A 23,135-nucleotide genomic window follows, 5' to 3' on the forward strand; every position below is an offset into this window, starting at 1 on the left:
GAAAATCTTATCCAGCACACTGAACTAGAACTCAGTAATTGTAACCAATTATGTTTATTTTATTATTTTCCCAACTGTTAATGTATAAGTAAAAAGTTTGTGGGTATTTGTTTTATATTATCTTATATTATATTAGTAAACCATAAAACATAGATGCCCAATGTTATAACCCTTATTTATTTTTCAGCTTAAAATGATTATGCTCTGTCTCGATAAAGACAGACCCATACAGACAGAAAGAAGAAAATTTAAACAAGGTCTTGTAACTTGTGAACAGACAAAAGCCAACTGTTTTTCTTTTCTTTTCATTTTAATTGTAAAACTGTTTTTGCTGTTCCTAACTGTTAAAGCTTCTTTACCTTAAAAATGAATACATGCACATAAAAACAAATGAACATATTAAAAATTATAGGCAATTCAGTTATTCTCCTAAATGTATCAAAGTATAGCAGAGTATAGACGTAAGGAGGGCTGTAATATATATTCAATGACTGACTATATATAGAGACTATTTAGTTAGTCTATAAGCTTAGGGACAGAAATTACACATAAACTGACATCAGAAGTCAGTTCAAATTTGTAACACAACAGAAGTTCAGTGCACATAAACCATTTTCAAAATGGCCAAAAGTGGTGTAAGATAAACCTGGATGGCTACAGTATCATACTTAACTGATTTAGGTTAAATTGGCTTACTGAACTTCTGCCCCATATCCCCTCCAGATTCAAACTGTTTTCTTCAGCCAAGCAGGAAGGCATGCTCTAGCACCCCCAACCCCCGGCTTGTGGCCTGGGTCACTGCAGGCACGTGGCTACATTTCTAGAATCAAAAGTGAATGTCTGTTCACTTGCTTATTGGTTTAATCTATGCAGTTTAGACTAACCTGCTGGAACACTCTCATCATGTTCTTCTTAGTTCTCTCTTTTCTAAGTTAAACAAACCTACATTGTTCATCCTTCTCTCATAGGTTCATATTTTCCAAACCTCTTCAACAATTTTAACTGTCTGGACTTCCTGTAATTTGTCAACATCTTTCAAAACATAGTACCCAAAAGTGACATGGTACTCCAGCTAAGGTTTTACCAGTGACAAGCGGAATATAAATAATTATCTCCCTTGTCTTACATATGACACTTGTTAATGTATCTCAAAAATAACTTTTTACAAGTGTCACATTATTAAGTCTTATTTAGTTTGCAATTCATTCGAGCCCCCAAATCATATTCTACAGCCTAGCCATTTACTCCTTATTTCTGTATTTGTTCACCTGGTTTCTCTTTCCTAAATGTAATATTCTACTATTGTACTTCTTGGATTTCCTCTAGTTGCTTTCCAATTTCTCTCCAATTTGTCAAGTTAATTTTCAATTCTGGCCCTGTCCTCCAACATGCTTGCACACCTTCCCCCTGTGGAGTTATCCATAAATTGTATAAGTGTGTTCTCTAGTCCATTAGCCATGTCATTAAGGAGAATATTGACTAGAATTGACCCAGGGTACTTCAGGACCCCAGTTTCTCTCAGTGCAACCAATACAATCTTTGCAGACAGCACGATATTACCTTCATATATAGTTAACAAAATTCATCAGAAAGTGCCTGGATACAACTAATGTGTGAAACTAGATTCTTTGACAAATCTCCTTTCAGGGTTATCCTCTGGACATGGCTTAAGAAAGCCAAGTTTTACCTTCATAAAACCAAAATCAAGACTGAGTTGGGTTCAACTTCTTTTTATTATAACCCCTCAAAGTTCAAGATATGGATCAAAGGTTCCACTTTGGGCTCATCTTTATTATCACAGCAGAATGCTACAGTACATTTTAGCTCAGAGGTACAGTGTGATTATTCTGTAGAGCTTTTGGATTAATTTTCCCAATGTATTTTTAAAATGTTGAGAACAATACAAGAGACAACTGGACTCTTGCCTCTACTGAGATCCATGCAGAGTGAATATTACAGAGATGTTTGCAAGCAACACCTGCCCTTTTTATCATACTAACGAATAAAAAACAGCTAGTTCTTGACTATCAAGAGTTTAGTAAGAAAGGCTATGCCTATGTGTGTGCTCAGTGGTGTGGAGGTATTTAGATTAGAGTGTTTCCCAGACAGCTGCTCTAATTAAAACGGCTCACCATTATGTGTATTAAAAAATGGCTGCGGGATACTTTAAAGCTCATTCAATGAGGTTTAGTTGAGGCTTAATACATGAGATGGTGAGGCAGCACTGGAGCATTCTAATTAGAACGTGAATGAGCATGTCTGTAGGCACCCAAAAAGTCTTACAGTTAGTTGTGAAGAACCTTTCATTGTTGTTTTGTTTTGGACAATATTCTTTACTTTATATGATGTTCTAGAAAGTGCTTAGAGTTCAGTAAAGGTTTATGCCACAGTTTTCATAGGCCTTTTCTGGTATTAATTCTAAATAATAGAGCCCATCACAGTTGTCTTCTTTTTTCAGGGTAATACTCCACCTTAAAAGAAGTATTTTGTTTTTTGCATACTTTCTGATAAGCTCGTTTTTTGACCACAGAATATTGACTCAATTCAAATTAAAGATCAATTAAATAAAGGAAATAAAATCAGCCTGCCACAAAGTGGCTACAGTTAAGCACCAAGTGAAACCAAGGAAAGCAATAAAACACAGGGAGAATGGTGTGCTTACATCCAGCAGTATTTCACAGCAGCCATGTTAAAGTAAATGGCATATGTTGCAGTGATCTAGTGAAAAAGGATTTGAGTTCAACTTGTACTCTGACCTTTATTATTTCAAAGACTTTAAAATTTATATGTGCAATGCTGACTCTGGACAAGTTACTTGAACCTTTTCACTATTTGCACTGGCAAAATAGGAATAAGATTACATCCTTTGCCTGTCTCAGTTGTTGAGGGACACACACAAAAAAAGTTGGGGGGCACTTAGGAGTATATGTCTAAAGTAAAATTGCAATACAAACAAACAAACATATAAACAAAAAGCTCAGCAACCCCAACCTCTACTGGGTGTCTAACCACTATGCTAGAAGCATGGAATCTTTTGGCTCTTGTCTGCACAGTGGAACGTGTTCAAGAGGAGAGAGAGAGTGGTGCCCACATAGGCTTCCTTATGGGGCCTCATACTTGGGGTCCTTTTCTGAGAGCTCCCAGAGAACAGCAATTGTACTTTGTCTGATCATATAATATAGATCTGCCACTTACCAAGAGCTTTAATCTCTAAGGTAGTCTGTAAGTGGATGGCAGCAGAACATAGGATTCTTATATCCCATGTTTTACATGAAGAGAGTGAACCCTGATCAGTTCTATCAAAGAGCAGTCATAGGCACCTGTTTTGGGGAGAGGATTTCAGTTTCTGTATCCTGAGTGGATGAAGGTGCCTTCATGCAATCTAGACTCAGGTGCCTAAAGTTCCAGAGAGAGATAGGACAGATAGGCTTAGAGGTTTTTTTGGATTGCCCTGGTGAGTGACCATGCATTGTGTACAGAGACTAGGTGTCAAACTCCAAGTTCGGATTTCACTGTGAAGAATCTTAGGGCAACTTTACACGTACTCTGGGGTGGGGAGAAGGGGGGGCTTTAATTAGAGCAGCTCTCAGAAGCCACTCTAATTAAAGCACCCACAGTGTCTTATGAATTCAGCATCCTGCACTTTGAAATAGCGGTGGGTTGCTTTAACTTGTTCAGCAAGCTTTAAACCGCCATTTTGAAGCACAGGGATGGATGCTGTGAATACATGTGATGCTGAGGCTGCTGGATCATACTAATTATCTGCTCCAATGTGCTCTATTTAGAATACATCAGAGCAGACGTTGGGCATGTGTACAGGTTTCCTTAGGGCCCCATCTAGACATCCAGGTAAAGGTGTAATAGGGTCCGATGCATGATCCACCCAATTGCATCTCCTGCCATGCCCCATGTGCATGGCAGGAGGCATGATTGTGAGATCCAGCATCAGATCCTATTATACCTTATCGCAAGTACAAGGGGAGCCTGGGATTGCTGTCATGGACTCCCTCTGCACCAGCAAGTAGCAACCTCCTATAGACAATGAGTCTTGTAGCTGTGCCCTGCAACTGCTGGGACTTTTCCAGGCTTGATCCTCCCGCCACCCACCCGGCTGGGGCCCCACTCAACTTACCCCTGCTCCTGCCTCTGCAGCACTCTGTCCCTTACCATGGGGGCCTCAATCGGGCCCCTGTCCCTTTCCTCCCTCATGGACTGTCCTGGTGGGCTGGGGGCCCTCCACTCCACCCTCAGATTGACTCCAGATCTACCATGATTGAGATAGACCCGCTGGTGACCACTGTTATCTACATAGATTTGTGGATATCATGTCTACAGAATTTGCCACAGAAAGGTGCTCAGGGATTTCAGGTTTTATTTTCAATAATGTATATTTCTAGCCTTGATCGTCTTGAAGATCAAAATCATAAACTGAACAGATTGATGCCTATTTTGCATTACTGATTTCTCAATGGTCATTTCTCACACACACACACACACACACACACACACACACACACACTCATCATTAACTCTGAAAGCATCAAAATGAGTAAGGACAAATTAATGTACAAGGATCTATATATTTAGTGATTTCAAAACCAATAGTTGCATGTACGAGTCCATAGCCCAGCCCCAGCCCCCGTCCAGGGGCTGTGCCGTACTATTCCCAGGGGGTGCCTCTGAAACATTCAACATTTCTGAAATGTTTCAAATGGTTTCGTTTCATTTTGGAGATGTTTTGGAGCCTTCCATTTCATTTCAGATTCGGTGTTTCAGGCACCAAAATGGGCCGAAAGACCTCCAAAATGAAACAGCTGCTGAAATTTCACACAGCCCAGTATAAATCTACCATGTCAGATTTACAACCCCTCTGGTGGCTTAATATCAAGTGCTGGCAGGAATCTAACATAATAAAATCACTTGCTGAGCAAAGCATATACAATATGGGGAAGGAGGAGAGAGGCAGAGAGATGGACAGAACCCTGGTAAACATCACCTGACTAAGCAAGTTTTCAGTCTCCAGTGCTGCTGATAGTATCTTTTGCTCCAAACAATGAAGATGTGGTTTGGACAATTTTTCATTTTAGATGTGTTGATCATAATTGAACTAGACTCAGTGCACATGCACAGAGCCATAATAGATGTAGCAGCTTAAATATGCCCTTTGCTATTAGTTGACTTGATTTGAGGAATTTTTCCTTTACACTGTGCTCATTTATAACTTGCTTGATTTTGATTCCTTTTATATGCTCACTGACCTGGATATCTATTCTTCTCTTGCAATTATTTATTATACTTTCCCTTCTCAGTTAATCTCATAACATTCCATCTTTGTTTTAGGTATGCAGATATTATTCCTGATGGCATTCTCCCTCCTCAATTTTTATTCCCTTCAATTAATTTCCCCAAGACATTGAATAGATATACCTGAAGGGCCAAATTTTGTCATCAATTACAAGATCCATTACATTGATTACTTATGTCAATATAGCTCCATGGACGAGTTCACCCAAACATGTTTAAAAATTCTTCATCTGTCACTCAGACATTCAGACTGAATATTATCTTCTTAAATTTGCCAAACAGCTTAAAATAGTTAATTTAGCATGAAATTCTCTAGCATTTTGACATGTTTCATCTTTGAAATATTCTTAAACTCCTGCTTCTCTGTTAAACCTGGACTGTGGGCATTAGGACTATGCGAAATTTCAGCAACTGTTTCATTTCGGAGGTCTTTCGGCCCATTTTGGTGCCTCAAACACTGAATCTGAAATTAAACGGAAGGCTCCAAAACATCTCTGAAATTAAATGAAAACATTTGAAACATTTCAGAAATGTTTTGGATGTTTCAGAGGCACCCCCCGGGAATAGTACAGCACAGCCCCTGGATGGAGGCTGGGGCTGGGCAGGATATCCATGGGGGCTTCTGTGGCTCCTGCCGCCAGGGCAGAGGCAGGAACAGCCAGAGTAGCTATGGGAGAAGCCTCCATGGCTGCCCTACCCGGCCCCCTCCCCCACCCGGCCCCAGCCTCCTGGCATTTTAAAAGGAGGGCTGTGGGGCTGTGCTAGACTATTCCTGGGGGGCCTCTGAGACATCTGGAACATTTCCAAAACATTTTGGATGGTTTCGTTTCATTTCATTTCATTTCAGAGATGTTTCGGACCCTTCCATTTCATTTTGGCTTGGCAGGGTGCTGCATGCTGGGAGCTGGGGCTGAGCACTGCCGGGTTCCAGCTGACTGCTGGAGCTTCCCCAGCTCCCAGACAGTGTGCAGTGCCCTGCTGAGCTGCACTGCAGCCACGCAACGCAACAGCTGCCACATGGGTGCTAGGAGGGGAGACCAATCCTTGCTGCCCTCCACTGCCCTGCATTGCATGGTGGGGCTCTGCCACAAGCCCTCAGAGGCCTTGATTGCCGCTGCTGCAGCCAGTCAGCATGGGACTTTTATTTATTTATTTTTTTTTTAAGTGCCAGAAAGCTGGGGCCAGGCGGGGGGATGGAGCCAGGCAGGGCAGTCATGGGGGCTACTCCTTTGGCTCTCCCCACTGGGGAGAGGCAGACACAGCTGGAGGAGCCATGGGAGAACCTGCAGCCACCCAGCTGTGCCCGCCTCTCCTCAGCCGATCTGAATCTCCAAAACAGCATTGAAACTCTGAAACAGATTTGGCTGAATTGAAATGGAACACTGATCTGAAACAGCAAAACAAATCATTGTCCTCTGAAATGGCTGAATCTGAAATGAAAGATAGCCATTTTACATAGCCCTAGAAGGCATCCCTTAAGGAAGCTATGAAATGGGACGGGCTCTACTGGTAGCTATGGAAAGGAGACAACTTGACTTCTGCAGACCTTTAATCCCCACACAAGTTGGTGGGGTCCCATTAAGAATCTGGTAACCAGTAAGATGGCAGTGGTGGGGCAGATGGCAGTGCTTCTTTCAACAGTGGAAATGATTAAGGGAAGTGTGATGACTCACTGGATAGCTCCCAGACAAATTACTCTCTAGTTAAACTGCATCCCTTCCATTTCAGCTTCCTTATGTTTCTGGGACACCAGTACTCTGCCAGTCACTTTGGGAAACTTCAGTAAAGTCTGTCTGCTTGAGTAGCTTGTCTCTCACCCTGCACTTATAGCATCAGGAATATTTTCTCTGTGATCAGTGAGATTCCTCTAGTTTGTCTTTTTAAGATGAATCCATGATAAGGCCATAATAGACTCCTGAATTATTCCTTTGAAATATTCCTTGTAGGTTCTGAGCACCCTCAATACTGTAGGATTATGTCCTAGTACCGTGTTATGTAAGGACTGGTAGCTGGAAACAGTAAAAAAAAATTGCAAATGGACCCGGTTTCCCCCTGGCACTTATATTTTGTTAGCAAATAGCTGTAAGTTTTGACTGGGTGCAGTTTCTTTTACTCTTATTGTTACCCCTTTCAACATAATTGATAACTGAACTCCCTTTTCTACCCTATACTGCACAAGCATTTTGAGAATACAGATTTAGAATAATTTAGACAAGAAAACTGTACTGTGTAATTTGACCCACACTACTGCAGAAACCAATTCCAGCAAGATACAGACTAATTTCTTTAGTATCTACTAAGAATGTATATCCTGAAGTCCTATGCAAAACACTCAAAGAATGAAAGAGAAACAAAAGTGTTTAGGAATATTTAAAAAAGGAAAATGTTTATTATTTTCTATTATCTCTTGAGTTTGAGGAGTTTGAATTTTTTCTCTATAAGACAAAGATGGTATGAAGGAAGGTACACAGTCAATGTTACATGTGCCCCTTTAGAAGATGATTGAGGAATGATTTCAGTGAAGCTCTGCTCTCTGCATGATGCATTTACAAGACACGAACCTTTCCATATTGTAGAAAAGAACTGTATATTATGAAATGTGTTTCTTGAGAAACAGCATACAGTCTGAAATTAAGCAGTGTGTGATAATACTTCTGCAGCAAAGGGTAGAATTAAAAGTGTTCATGCAATGTTAGCGTACTTTCATTTTTTTAGTGATTTGCTATGAAACTTTAATGTGATATTAAGTAAGCTTTTTGGTAGAATTTCTTTGCATTTTTTAAAGCCAGAGTCAAAAGGGGATTGGACAAATTCTTGGAGGAAAGGGGCATTGGGAGCTATTGAACTCAAGAGTTAGGGATATAGTCTCTGAATTAGAACTTCCTAGACTTTAAATGCTGGAGGCTGCAAGTGAGAAAGGAACAGTGGAAAAAACCTAGTTCACGCTCTTTTTTAGCATCCACTTTTTGTCACTGTGAGACACAAGGATCTTGGGCTAGATGAACTTATGGTCTGACCCGGTAATCACAAATCTTATGTTCTTAAATTAAAAGAAAATACAGAAGCGGCTAGAAATAGATTGGAATGCCTTATTTCCTGAACCATACCAAATCTTCTGCATCTCTAGAACACTGCTTCTGTTCTAATCCTGATAAATACTCATAAAAATTGTGGAACTGTGAAGAACTTACTGTGCTGCCTCCCTGGAAGGCAGCCTCACTCCAAAAATGTCACCTGAGAAATATTGAGAAAAAAAGAAAAATGATACAGAATACTTTTATATATTGTATATGAACCACATGAAACTTACATCTTTGCCAATTAGGTCTTCCTGGTTTTCCACAATACCCCAGGGGGCTATACCAATAGTGCATATCTTCCCTCGAGATTTTGAGGCATGATCTTTTAACGCATCTCCAACGTGCCGAATGACGCCTGAAAAAAAAAAGGGATAAATATAAAACGTCAAAAAAGTATTTTGGTCATGAAGAACTAGAATCAGGAGAGTATTGAACTCTCTGTTAAAAGCATGCTAGCAATCCCACTGCTGTTCAACAAAGCACTGAAACATATGCCTAAAGCTGAACAGGTCCTTAAGTGTTTTGCTTAACTTCAGACATAATAAAGTAAAATAGAGAGACACTTTCAGTACTTTGGTAATTCAGTGCATTTTACCCACATTCTTACTGAATAAAATCACATAGTTCTAAGAAGGAAAATTATATTGGCAAACAACTTTTGTCCTCGCTCATATCTAACTATATTCTGTCCATGTCCTGGCAAAGTTCTTTGGGTAGATGTGATATATTTTATTAGACCAACTAAATAGTTGGAAAAAAAGTTCTTTGCAAACTTTCAAAGTAATTTCGTTTATAGGAAGACGTTAAACTCTCATGGGAGTAGTCAGGCATACACCATGTGTGCCACCCTGCACTTTAACATGCTAGGTGTAACATCACAGCTTTTCTTCATACACCACCAGCTCTAACCGCAAACACTTAACTGGCGATCATGTTATGTAGAATGGACTATGTACCACAGTTAGGCTATACTGGCCACATCTACATGAGTGGGGGACTGTGCAGTTGTTACTGCACAGTTGTTACTGCAGACTGTACAATTGTTACTGCATAGTCATTTAGTACTTGTGCAGTAACGACAAAATTTAGTACTACGCATCAGCAAGTACTAAATGACTGTGCAGAAACCGGACTTCCTGTGTAGTACCATTGCCGCACTTTTTTTTCCAACACTACTACACAGTAGCAATAAGCTACTGCACAGTAGGTCATTACTACTGTGCAGTAGCATCGCCACATTGTTAGTGCCCGGCAACACTATTGCACAAAAGCAATGAGCTAGTGCTCAGTAGCTTGTTGCTACTGTGTTATCCTCAAAAGACCAAGGAGTTAAATTTATAGAATGATAAAGCTTGTTTATTCAGAGAGCCTTCTTAGTTTACTGATCTGCTATTCCCTCCTACAATCCCCAGGCCAATGTAACAACTCATACATAACACTGTTAAAGGTATCCGCACATCTTCCCCCTTTACATGTAACATATCCCCATGTAATACTAACACTGGAATATTAGTTCAATCCATTGTTAAACCACATTTTAACAGGTCTCTATTAGTCATTGTGTTGGCTTTTTAGCTCTAAGTGATCTTCTCAGGTTCTGTGAATTCTCAGTCCTTGTTGGTTCAGTTCATGTTCCATTTCCTTGTTCAGATGTCTCTACTTCTGTGTCATTTTCAATCTCCTCTGTTGTTTCTTGTTGCTTTGTTGTTAGCTCTGTTTCCTTTGGTGAATCTTGTGCTGTTGCTTCTTTTCTTCCCTTTATGAGCTGCAAGTGTTATCTGTTTCTTCTTAATACCTGTCCTTCCAGTGTGACTGACTACTTGATAGGATCTGGGAGCTACTTGATGGGAAACTAGGATTTTTTTGTTTCCATATTCATCCATCTGAAATAAGCACCATATCTTTGTTGTGCAGTTGTGGTAACTTCCTGGAACCCCTGTCATAGTACCATTTTTGTTTGAGTTTGTCAATTTTTTAAAATGTTTTCATATTTTGTTTTTCATTCTGATGAGCCCCATCCACAAGATTTTGAAGCCTGGTTTTGAGTTTCCTGTTAAATAGCATTTCTGCTGGGGACAATCCATGTTTCGTGGGTGTAGCCCTGTAATTTAAGAGTGACAGGTAAACATCAGTGTGTGAATCTGTAGCTTTTTTCAACAATTTCTTCATTATTTGTACTCTATTTTTCCACCAGATCATTGGATTGTGGGAATTTAGGACTTGAAGTGTTGTGACAGACTCCATATTTGTTTGCAAACTCTTTAAAATCAAGACAGTTGAACTGAATTGTGGTCCATTGTCTGTTCTCACAATTTGTGGAATCCCATGTCTAGCAAAAATTGATTTGATATGAGTTATGACATGCTTTGCTGTTGTACTTTTGAGCAGTGCCATTTCAGGATAGTGAGAATAATTATCTAGCACTAATACATAATTTTTTCCTGCATGCATGAATAAGTTAAAGTCCGCTTGATACCATGGAACTATGGGATCCTCCATGACCATCATGGGACCTTTTCTTTGTGCTGATCTGTACTTTAGGCATGCTGTACAAGCCTTTACAACATCTTTTATGTCATTATTTATGTTGGTCCAATATAAAGCACTCCTTGCTCTCTTTTTGCATTTTTCAATGCCTGGATGCCCAAGTATTCTGTATAAAATGCCTTTCTTTGGCACTGCTGGAAAAAGTCATAAGCCTTTGAAGAAAATGCCATCCACTACTAACAGCTCTTCCCTAAACTGAGAATAGGGGCTAGCTATATGTTTTCCAGGCCAACCAGCACAAATGACTGTTATCACTTTTTCGTTGTGGTATCCTGAGCAGTAGCTTCTGCAATTAGCACTCACATTGTATCTGTGACAGGAATCACTCTTTTAATTAGATTAACCTGTACTATGTCTGAGTCTGGAATTCTGGCATTTTCCATTATGTCATATGCTCTGGACAACATACCCGCAATAGGGAGATGTTTTCCTGGCGTGTACTGTATGTCTAGATCATACATTTACAGTTGAAATAAAAGTCTCTGTAACCTGGGTGGCATATCTAATAACTCTTTCTTTGCAATAGTTACCAAAAGTTTTATGATCAGTTGCAGCTATCACAGGTTCCCCATGGATGAATATGTGAAATTTCTTAGAGCCATATTCTAGAGCTAAACTTTCTCTCTCAATTTGTGCATATAGACACTCTGACTTGGAGAGTGCCCTAGATGCACATGATACTGGTTTCTAGCTATCCCCATGTTTTTCAAGTAACACTGCTCCAATGCCTTCTTTAAAAGCATCTGCTGACAATGTAATGGGTCTTTTAGGGTCATAGTATTTTAGTGCCAGAGCTTTCATTATTTTTTCCTTCAAGTTTTTTAATTCAGTTTTGTGTTCATGCTCCCATATCCACTGAGCATTCTTCTGTAGGAGTGATCTAAGGTGTTTGGTCTCCTCTGCTAAGTTAGATAGCTGTTTTCCTATAAAATTGATCATCCCCAGTAATCTTTGCACTCCTTCCTTAGGAGTGGGGGGGCATGTTTGTAATGGCTTCAACCCTTGCAGGATTGATTTGCACCCCTTCTCAGAGAGCTTTTCTCTCAGATATGTTATTTCTTTGACCCTGAATTTGCATTTGTGTTTGTTCAGTTTCAAACCTGCTCTATGAGCTCTTTCTAATACCTTTCATAGCCTCAAGTTAAGCCACAGTATTTCCCCAAACTACTACATAATTAATATTAAACAATTCCATCAAGACCTTCAAAAATGTGTTGCACCTTTCTGTGAAACACTTCAGATGCAGAACACAGTCCAAAAGGAAGCCTATGAAAGCAATACCTTCCAAAGGGCATATTGAAGGTACATATTCTAGTACTATTGTTTTTTTGGGGAACTTGACAAAACCCGGAAGAGGCAGCCAAAGTGGAAAAAATATTTAGCTTCTGCCACATTGTCAAAAGCCTCTTCCCTAGTCGGAATGGGAAAATGCTCCCATTTTGGTGTATCTGTTCTTTTGCTTAGGATACAGACACAATCTGAAGGATCTATCTTTTTTTCTATTATGACCAGTGAATGAACCCAAGCAGTTGGTTGCTCTACTTTTTCTATTATGTCCATGTTAATGAATCTATCTAATTCCTTTTTCAGTTTCTCCCTTAGTACAACGGGAACCTTTCTTGGAGCATGTATGGTGGGAATATTTGGTTCTCTTAATTCTATTTTGTACTCAGTTGAGTTTCCCTATGCCTTGAAACACATCATAAAACTCTTCTTTTATGTTCTTGCTTTCTAGTCCTTTAATGGAATCCATTCTCTTAAACAAACCTAGAGTTTTACATATTCGCAAACCAATAATTGGCGTTAGATTTCTTGGGACTGCTACAAACTGAATTTTTACTATATTACCCTTGTGTCTAACATGCAGTGCACAAACACCCCTGTTTGCAACAATGTTCCCATGGTATGCTCTAAGTTTCACTTCCTTATTCTCATAGTACACAAGTTTAGTTTTCATTTTTTTGAATAATGTATTCTGGTATTACATTGACCTGTGCCCCTGTATCTAATCTAAAAGTTACCATTAGTCCATCAGTGTCCAGGTTGATTCTCTAATCCTCAGAACAATGAACTTCTTCTTGCATTGTACCAATGAGGAATTCTTCCTTTTCCTCATTGCATAGAGCATGCACCTGCTGTTTCTTGTGTGGGGCATCCTGTTCCTTTCTGCAAACTCTTGCAAAATGATTGAATCTTCTGCACTTGTTGCAGTGCTTACCAAATGCAGGGCATTGCATGGGTTTGTGGTAATCCCCACAGAATCTGCAGCTGACCACTGTTTCTTCAAGCAATTCTCTTCTGCTTGATTCTTCTGCAAGGATTCTGCTTGCCTGCTTCATAGTGAGGTACTCCTTTCTGTACTGTTTGTATATTGCCTTAGGTCTTTGCAGTCTTGCAGTCCTGTCTAGTTCAGCTTGTTCTGCCTTTTCCTCCAGTTTCTGCAGCCTGGCATTTGTTATCTCAGCCACGTGGTACATTCTAACTGCCTTTTCCAAATTAAGCTCAGGATCCTCTAGCAGTCTTTTCCTGAGGCTTATATCCCTTATACTTAATACTATTTGGTCTCTGACCATGGACTCTTTTAGGTCTCCGAAGTTGCATGTGTGGCTCAGTGGTCTGAGGTCTTTGACAAACTCCTCTACTGTCTCTCATTCTTTCTGCTGTCTCATGTGGAAATTATACTGTTCAAAGGTTTAATTTTGTTGGGGTATACAATATTCCTCAAATGTTTTTATTATTGTGCCATAGCTTTTCTGTTCTGCTTCTGAAAGTTGTAGGCTATTATAAAGAGACAGCTTCTGGATCTGCTATATTTAAAAAAAAATATCTACCTTGAATGGAATCTTCATTCTCTGTAGCTCCATGGACTGTCATAAATATGGTGATGTTCTACCTAAATTTCTTCCAGTTTTCTGCTGCATTGCTGGACAGCTTTAACTCCTTGGGAATTCTGAGATGCTCCATTTTTGTCTTTCTTTGCACCCCACTACTGGTAGCATATATTATTCTCAAAAGAACAAGGAGCTAAACTTAAACAATGATAACGCTCATTTATTCAGAAAGCCTTCTTAGCCTACTGATCTGCTGTTCCCTCCTGCAATTCCCAGGCTGATGTAACAACTTATACATAACACTCTTAAAGGTATCCACACAGCTACTGCACAGTAGTGTCTCAAGTAGACACACCCACTGTGAATAGCAGTAGCCAGTGCCAACAGTTATACCTCTGATCTAAACAAAGCTTGTTAAGAGTGATAAAAGAAATTGTTAAAATAAGTTTTATTCAAAATGAACATATAAAAACTCCTACCCCCAACCCAAAAAAGAAAAAGAAGTTATGGATGAGATTTATACAAATGAGTTAGGTACCCAGTTACATATATGAAGTGCCTTGCGCACACAATTCACATGCAATTATCATGGCTGTGAAAAGAAATGTTATAACTGCAAGTGCAAATGGGCAGGATTATCCGTGTGTGCAGACTTTTTTGATTTGTGAACAAAACTGTAGTAACTGCATACAGAGATTAAGTTCACAATTGTGAACCTATGTGGTTTGAAAATCTGACTTAGAATTGTCATCTGCTTTATCCACATTATATATTTAATTTACCAGAAGTAGTTGCTTATAAAGGATTTCTTTTAAGATAACACACAACAGTCCTAATTCTAACTATGTTGTCAGGACTGTGGAAAAATTTTGGTACAGAAACACATCTCTCTCTTCACATGGAATTCAGTTGTCTTTCCTTTTTGTCAACTATAATCACAACACTTTGGAAACTGGTATAAAAGACACAGGAACTCAGCTCCTCAAGCTCATTCTACAAAACACAATTTCACACTCAATTCTCCTGTAATAAAATCCAGCAGCAAAGCTAGGTGTGGGTGACAGGCACACCAGCTCCAGGTGCCATTTCTGAGGGCATGCAAGAATGCAGCCACCACTGCTGCCATCTTAGCCACTGCCACTGCATAGGGTGCAAAAAGTGCTTGCTACACCTCTGATGAATTCTCTGCAGTCTGATCTGTTATCTTACTTGGCAAGTGAGCATAAGGCAGCATGTGCATAAGGTCCAGAGACTGATGCATTTTATTTGGATTTTCCAGCCATCTTTGCCATTCCTCCTACTATATTATGAGCTCTAATTAAATTATCATTGCAACACAATACATTTGGTCAGGACATGGTTTAGTTTGCCTCTTTCTCCGACTGAAGCATAAGATATATAAATAGTTTCTGTTTATTCTCTGATGTCTCGGTGAGAAAGGAGAGTGAAAGATAAGCTTTTCATCCGGTAGGCAAAAAATATGGTTGGCTTTAATTTGATGTATAGTAAAAGCATCAGACATACTGAATTCAACACTGAACTTCAAAACACAAAGAAGCTGATCTGAAACCAACTAAAATTAATGCAAAGAACCCTATTTACTTCACTAAGCTTTTTATCAGACCTGTATTGTCCATACCATAAAATAAACACGAGATTATCCATAGACACTGAAAGGATTACACGTTGCTGTAATACAGATGCACTGCACTATAACTACGTTGACTATGGTAATGAGACTTTGCCAGGGCAATTTACACAAACATGTTTCAGCTCAAACTTTATATATTTATCATTCACTACAAGTAAAACTCTTTGCCTTTCCTCTTTTTTTCCTCCCATTTTTCAGATATTTGACAATCTCTGTGCATCACAGTAAAACAAGTATGGACTGGTAGAAAATAACTTCCAAATCAGGGCTTTAAAATATAGCTATGCTCAACTTTGCATGCAGATAGAAACATTATCTCTGTGCTCCAAGGACAACAGAAAAAAATCTCTCAGAAAAATCATGAAATAGCTTAGGCACCTTATCTGCAGAGAAGAAAAAAAATAACTTTTATTCACATTTCTTCCCTCCTGCACACAGAACAGAAAAGTTTTCTCTTCACATATAGAGTGTTGTTATAAATTAAAGATAAAAGTTGCTTTTTTCTTTTCTTGGCTGAAAACCATTTTCCTTTATAAGGCTTCTTATTTCTAGGTTTAGCATCTTCCTTTCTGGTTGCAGGCTACAGATTGCTCTCTTCCATAAGTGGTCGCTGGCTCATTGATGTTGATTCTGCTGAAGTCCCCTCTGACAAAACACTTTAGATTGCCTCACAGCAGGCTTTATATTTCAACTTTGCAATCTGTCTGTCATGCTTTAGTAAACCTTTTATTTTCAGATAGCTGCTAGACATTATTATTCTGGCATTTTCTTGCTCATGCATAATAAAAAAAGATGACATGAAATGGGTTAGCTTCTCTTAATTGGACCTATTCTAAATCATAACGTTAAAATGATGAAAGCCTACTTGATGCTCCTGTACTCTTATTTTAATGTAGCTGTTACCTGTGTTTACTCCTCCAGTGAATATCCAGGCTCCAGTTGTCATGGCAGCTTTAATTAGACCTTTCCCAAAGACTTGCTTGAGTTTTGGCTGAAGTTCAAAATTCTGAAGGCCTCCATGCACAGAAATGAGAAGCTTGGGGAGCTCTAGCTGCCACTCTTTGGTCATGAGGTGCAAAAGAAGATCAGGCTTTGTGTCAAAGGACACACGTACATACTGCAGAATTAAGAGTATTGACAAGGGAAAAGGTTGGTTATGAATAGTCCTGTCTGACATTTATTAAGACATTATTTTAAAAAACTCACAATTTTAAAACAAAAATTATGTCTAAAAATACCTTTTATGTTTTTGAAAAGCATAACTACAGTTTGCAATTTGATAACATTTTTCTCCCTCTTGAAAGCTTTTTGAAATAATTAAAAGAATCAGCTTCACAAACTCCCCTGTCAGGTGTAAATAGGCAAATATTATGCATAATTTACACATGAGGAAATTGAAGCACAGAGGTTAAGAGATTTGCTTAGGGCCACAAAGAGGATCCATATCAGAGTTAGGTTTAGTTTACTCCAAACAAATGCATTGGAAAAAAATCTACAGCATTTATAAAACTAGGGCATTCCTCTATTCGAGTTATACTTTCCAAAACAAATAAATAATATGTATACAATATTACAGAAGCATTAAAGTTTACAATGTCCAACACTAAAAAGCTATGGAATTCAACCTTTTATACACACACACACACACACACACACACAAATATATATTTGGGAGGCGTTAGAGGCAGGCAAAAATTGCAAGTGGAATTGATGCAACAGCAGATATATTCACTTGAGTGGATTTAATAAAAGATAAATTATTACTCATTTATTGATCTGTACAGAGTCTCTGTGGGAGATTCATAGGACTTGCAGTAAAGGGGCCAGGGACCTAATATGCCCTGAAATGATAATTATGTCCTTCAAATTCTGGGCTGTTATATATCCCATCCCTAGCCCTACCACCTTACGTTATGTAACCTGCACATCTGGCAGCCCAGTGGTAGCAGTGCTACTCAGAATCTCTGCTGAGCGTGCCACACAATGCTGCTTCTTCTACTTAACGTGCCCCTTCCTTCAGAAGGTCCCTTTCCCATACTTGCATCACCATTTCTGGTGGTGTAAGTTAACATACACAAAACTTGTGCCTGGAGGAGTTCTGTCTGGAGCTCCAATTGTATGAGCATATAGACCTTGAAACGAAAGGAACCATATAGACCTTGACAAGAAAGGAAATCTATTCCACAGACTCTTTAATAGCAGAAAGAGCCATTATGATCAATTAGACTAAACTTTTACAATGAAACAGACCACCAAATTTCACCTAGTATTTCCTGTATAAGGCCCATAACATTTGGTTGAGCCAGTGCATACATAATTACTCCCAGGACAGTTCTGTGTTCCTCTCCTCACCCTCCCATGACATAACTCTCAGGGAACATGATATCCAAACATATTTCAGAAACATATTGTTAATGTTTACCATGTCTGTTCATTATTATTGTTGTTGGATTGATCTGCTATACTTTAAGTCATATGATGCTCTTTCTTTTCCCTCACAGGATGAGAAACTTTTAACAAACTGAGCATGAATGACTAATACCTGCTGTGGCATGCAAATATGATTTAAGCACATAAAGAAAAGCCAGTCCTAACACTTGTGCAAGAGAAATAATAAATCTTCCAGTAGCTGATACCCAAGATATACTGGAGATGGGAGAGCCACATAAAGTGAGCATTGGGCAAGCACATGATATACTGTTAAGTGCATGTATGTACTTTATGGATATCCTTTAGGCTAGGGACAGACATTCAAAAAGCCTGAGTCTGAACAGATTTAATCTTTGCAGGTTAGCAAGCTTGAACCAATTTGGAGGTGGATAGACATTCCCTTTTCATTCCAGAAATGCAGGCACATGCCTGCAGTGACTCAGGCTAGAAGCCGGGGGGCACTAGAGAAGCCCTCCCCAGTGCTGAGCTGGGGGGCGGAGCATGGCCAGGGCCTAGTAGGACACTCTGATTAGGGCGGGGTTCCCCCTCACCCCCCAGCAGCCCAGCAGGGAGTTGATAACACAGTGTTTAAGACCCCTAACTCAGTGTTTATCAGACCATTAAGAAAATGAAAGCTTCTCTCATTAGTTCAAGCTCTTCTTAAACAACTTTTTCCAAGAAAGGAAAGGAGTGATGTTACCAGCTACCTGTTGATTAACTCCAAAAAGCCTTAAACTGACACTGTGCCCTCGGCCTTTGTGTCGTCAGCCACAGCATGGATCGTAGCCAGTATGTGGTCTGCTAGTTAATGCTGAGAGCTGTCTGTGTAAGGCAGATGGGAGGGGGTAATCCCTGTCTGGAGGGAATCCCTACTTCAGCAGGGAGTGGTGGTGGTTGTGGTGGTGGGGAGTATGGGGGAAGGAGCAGGAGGAAGCCAGGCAGATGCTTGCAGTCTCTGCTGGAGCTGCAGCCAGGAAGCAGGGGGGAGGGTGGGGGCAGCCCAGCTCTCTGGAGCAGAGAGCCCTGCCCAGCCCAGAGAGTGTGCCGGGATGCTGGGGGACTCTGATTTAACTTAAACCAGGAAGGGGTCTGGAATAGACATTGAATAAACCAGTTTGATCCAAATTAATTAATTCTGATTACTATACTCAACCAGGTTTATCTCAAACTGGTTTCAGCCATTTTCAAACTGGTTTACATGCACTGAACATCTGTTCTATTACAGGTTTAAAGCAGTTTCTGGTTACTTAAACCAGTTTGTGTGTGATGTCTGTTCCTAGCCTTAATGGCTGGAATTCTTACATTTGCAAAGTGCTTCAGCACAGTGATAAAGTTGAAGTGAATGAACTTTATTAGGAAACAAGGGATGTCAAAGTTATGACACACGGGAGTACTGGGAAGACATGGATATTTATTTCTTGGACCATGCCAGAAGGCAGTCTTGAGCTACAAAAGACTAAAATCATAATTGTGTGACATACTTCAGTAACCATATGCTCCAGGGATCACTAATACTAGGGGGGTAAATAGAAAAACACAGGATTGGGAAGGGACTTCCTGGGCCTTCTGTTTGTAAACAATGACACCCATGTAGTAATTAATGTGTGCCCTGAACATATGATTTTATTTTCCCTATATTAGCATGCAGAGCTACTAGTTGGTAAAAATATCAATCATTTTCTTATCTATCAAGCTCTCGGACTTCCAGGAATGACAATTTCCATTCCGTAATTGCAAGAGTTTGAAGAAATATTTCCTTTTGTCTAAATTTTGTTATCATTAATTTCAACTGATGGCATGTTCTCATACTGTGGGTGAAAATGACTATTCTCCTGGAAAAAAAAATGCAGTTAACTTTATCAGAAGAAATGCGAGTAAACAACATGTGTATGATTCTTCTCAACTATGCTACAGGGAATTTAAATACTCATGGATGAGCTTTACTATTTAGAAGCTTTTTTCTGAGAAAGGCCCAAAGGGCTAAAATGTTGTTTTCTCTACTGCATATGGGAACTGGGAAGCCTTCAATTTTTGTGATTATCCAATTAATTTTACCTCTTATAGAGCACATTTTCAGTTTAGTGTCCCTGGAATAATTCTTTTGTCATCACTTCAGATATAATTTGGTGTATCTGAGAAAATCCTTTTGTCATCATTTCTAAAGCATCCACTAAATTATGAATAAATGCTTTAAAAACCATTTTTGCACATATTAAAAATTCATTTCTTTCAATTTTGCAGTGGAACATTAGGCCTTTTCCTTTTTCTGTTTAAAAATCTCACTGAGTACAGTTGCCATTCTTGGCTTCCTTCACTATGGCTTGCTGAAAAAGAATTTCACATTTACATATGAACCTGAGCTGACCACTGCTCTGCTCCTGAATCTCTTAAACTGATTCCTGCCTGTCAACTCCATAAGTGATTATTTTTAACAGAGGAAAATTCAGTGCTTATGAATGGAACCAGACTGACAGCACCGAAGGTTGCATCCTCTGTGAATCAAGAAAACTTTGAAGAAGAAATATCAAATCTACCACAGCAACCTGCTAATGTGTTTTGCTTCATCACTGACCTATTTCGCTGGAGCTACAGCCTAGTTCAAAGGACTCTTTATGCCCATTTAATCCCTGTCCGGGCTACTGAGACTGTCAACAAACTTGTTACTTAAAGCTTGTTGTGATTATGCTGGTTCCATCTCTTATCAGGCAAGTAGTTTAAGACACAAATTTATTTCTCACTGCCCAATAAAGTCAGTTGCTTACAAAAAGCCCAATCTGAGCTAGAATTGAATTACCCAAAGATAAAGTATACCATAGCTTGAGCTATCATGTTCTCCAAATAAAATGGCTCTATTGCAGTACAGATAATGAAATGCAGTTAGCACTGTGGCTAACTGATTGCTGAGGGCACTAATAATTTGAGGGAGATTCTCAGTGAATAACAGCATTTACAAACTCACCATACAGACCTATTCTGCAGCTGACAGACTTGACTCTTAAGTCTTACATCTTAAAACTCCCCAGATTAGTGTGCTGCATAATATTTTGCAATTTGCAAAGCTGTTTGAGATTTATTCCTTCATTTTCTCATTACTGACAACTGGAGGATATCATGACCCTTCTCCTATGTCAAAAAAGAATTGAAAATTTGTTGTTTTTTCAAACCACATTGGGTCTCAATCTTCAGAACTGTGCTCCTCACAGCAAAAAGCCTCATCTGGCTCAGAGTAGTGTTGAAGTTGAAGAGAAAAATCTCATTAAATCCACAAAAGCAAGATTAGATTCTATTAGTTAATATTCATTTTAACATATTAGGTCCTAATCCAAACCCATATAAGACAATGGGACACTCCCATGTATTTCAATATCTTTTGGACTGAAGGTCTTCGTGAATTTCATTTCCACAAGTTGTTTTATTTTTAATTCTACAATTAGCTGTACCAGTCCTAGAACCCATTGCCTACTTGTTTCATCTAAAAGATTTTCCCCTTGTACCTCTCATTGCACTGATCACTTTTCAGAGATGTTTTGTCAAATTTGAAGTTTTAAAATCTAAAACATGCCTTTACATCTGACTGATGTTTTTAATGAAGTATAACCAAATTTGCCAAATATGAGATGCTTTACTTGCCAACTCTGTTTACCTGCTGCATCGCTACAGTGATACAACAGAATGCGAAAGAACAAAAGATTACTAAGGCTGTGCCATGGTAATCCGTTTTGTCTTCTGCACTTACAAACGTGTTAACTTTTCATTGAGCATATTAAATGTATCATTGAAATGCACTGGATTAGCAGGAAGTTATTAAAATAGAATGAATGAATTTAATCACTGTGAGCCTTTCAAACAGCCATCAACCATCCAACCTTGAATAACCATGATCCAAACAATTTATTTTCAGTAAAGCAGAATTCATTAAAAATCTGTACGGGATTCAGCTGTATCCATTAAGGAAAAGGTGTCAAGATTCACTCATGTGCTAAACAGGAGAGAGGAAACTCAAGATAGTGGTTTTGTTTGGGCAAACAAATATTAATGATGAGAAACACAATGCTGTATTTATTAAGACTTCTTGCTCATTTTGGTTTGGGCAGTATAATAATATCCAGTTATATTAGTAATCCAGAGGCCTTTGGAGTATTATAGTGTACAATTTAAAAGCTATATAAAGAATTTGGTAAAAGTTGCAGAAAAGAGAAAGTACTTGTCACATCTGAGGAAATATAAGCAGTGACCATGTCTCTCTTGCAGCTAACCTACAGGGAGTAGATTCTCAGTTCAAAGTCTTAGAATTAAAAACTCAGCACATGCAAGGAATAATCATGTAGTGATAACTAAAGCTACAATTCTGTCAGCAATTTAGAGGTCATGGGAAAAGCTTTGTGACTCGTGATGTAGCCTGCCAGGCTGCCACCTATCAGGGATATAATGTAAAGGCAGAAGCAGTTTAGCCAAGGAAAGAATGTGTAACTACATTCCAAGGCATGGTTGACAGCCCAGAAGTCGCAAGTTTGAGACTATAGCAGAAGCGTTCATGGCTATGGCCACGTCAGATTCCAACAAATCTGTGAAGTATGCTAAAAACCTTGTCACAAGAACCCCAAAAAAGAAGGAATTACATTGCAGAAGAGAGTGGGTAAATGAGCAGATTTTTGATTGGAATGAAATCTCCCATGAGTACATCACAAATCCAGTAAGTCCTAAAAATGTTAAAATGCTAAAAATGTCCTTGAATAACAGCAGTTCTCTAAAACAAATGGCTGACCTTTTAAAATATGTTTGCAGGTACAAGGAGACAAAGATTTTCTTTCGCATGACCCCAGAAAAAGTGGGGGCTACCACTGAAGGAGTTTTTCAAGATCATAATGGGGGCTCCTTTTTGTGAGAGAAAGTAGAAGTCTTGTTATCTTTCAGTGGGTTTGTAAAGCATTGAGAGATTGATATTACCATCCTGCCTTTAAAGACCAGGTTCCTGATGTTTGAGAATTGTATTCAATGCATTGAGTTGCTTAGTGAGAGGGGTAGGTAAGCAGTTGCATACAGCCATTTGTTAGTCCTATGAACTAACTCCAAACAGGCTAACTCAGGTATTGGAAATACAGTGTCAGGTTAGATCTGCTGGAAATCAGAGTATATTCAGAAAATGGATTAGACATGTCTACACGGTACTATGTTGCACCTTATAGATTCATAGATTCATAGATGTCAGGGTCGGAAGGGACCTCAATAGATCATCAAGTCCGACCCCCTGCATAAGCAGGAAAGAGTGCTGGGTCTAGATGATCCCAGCTA

General features: G+C 39.1%; 1 protein-coding gene across 1 annotated transcript in view; it reads right to left on the reverse strand.

Moving 5' to 3' along the window:
- The window catches only part of LOC102375289 (transient receptor potential cation channel subfamily M member 3), a 98,575-nt gene that overhangs the window by 71,977 nt on the left and 3,463 nt on the right, over positions 1–23,135 (reverse strand). The window contains exons 2-3 of the mRNA XM_006023820.2: positions 16,317–16,530; positions 8,615–8,739 (exon numbers count right to left, since the gene is read on the reverse strand). Of these exons, the coding sequence (XP_006023882.2) occupies positions 8,615–8,739; positions 16,317–16,530 (339 nt within the window). The remainder of the gene's footprint in view (positions 1–8,614; positions 8,740–16,316; positions 16,531–23,135) is intronic.

The sequence above is a fragment of the Alligator sinensis genome, unplaced genomic scaffold (assembly GCF_000455745.1).
Source record: "Alligator sinensis unplaced genomic scaffold, ASM45574v1 scaffold308_2, whole genome shotgun sequence".
Taxonomy (NCBI): Eukaryota; Metazoa; Chordata; order Crocodylia; family Alligatoridae; genus Alligator; species Alligator sinensis.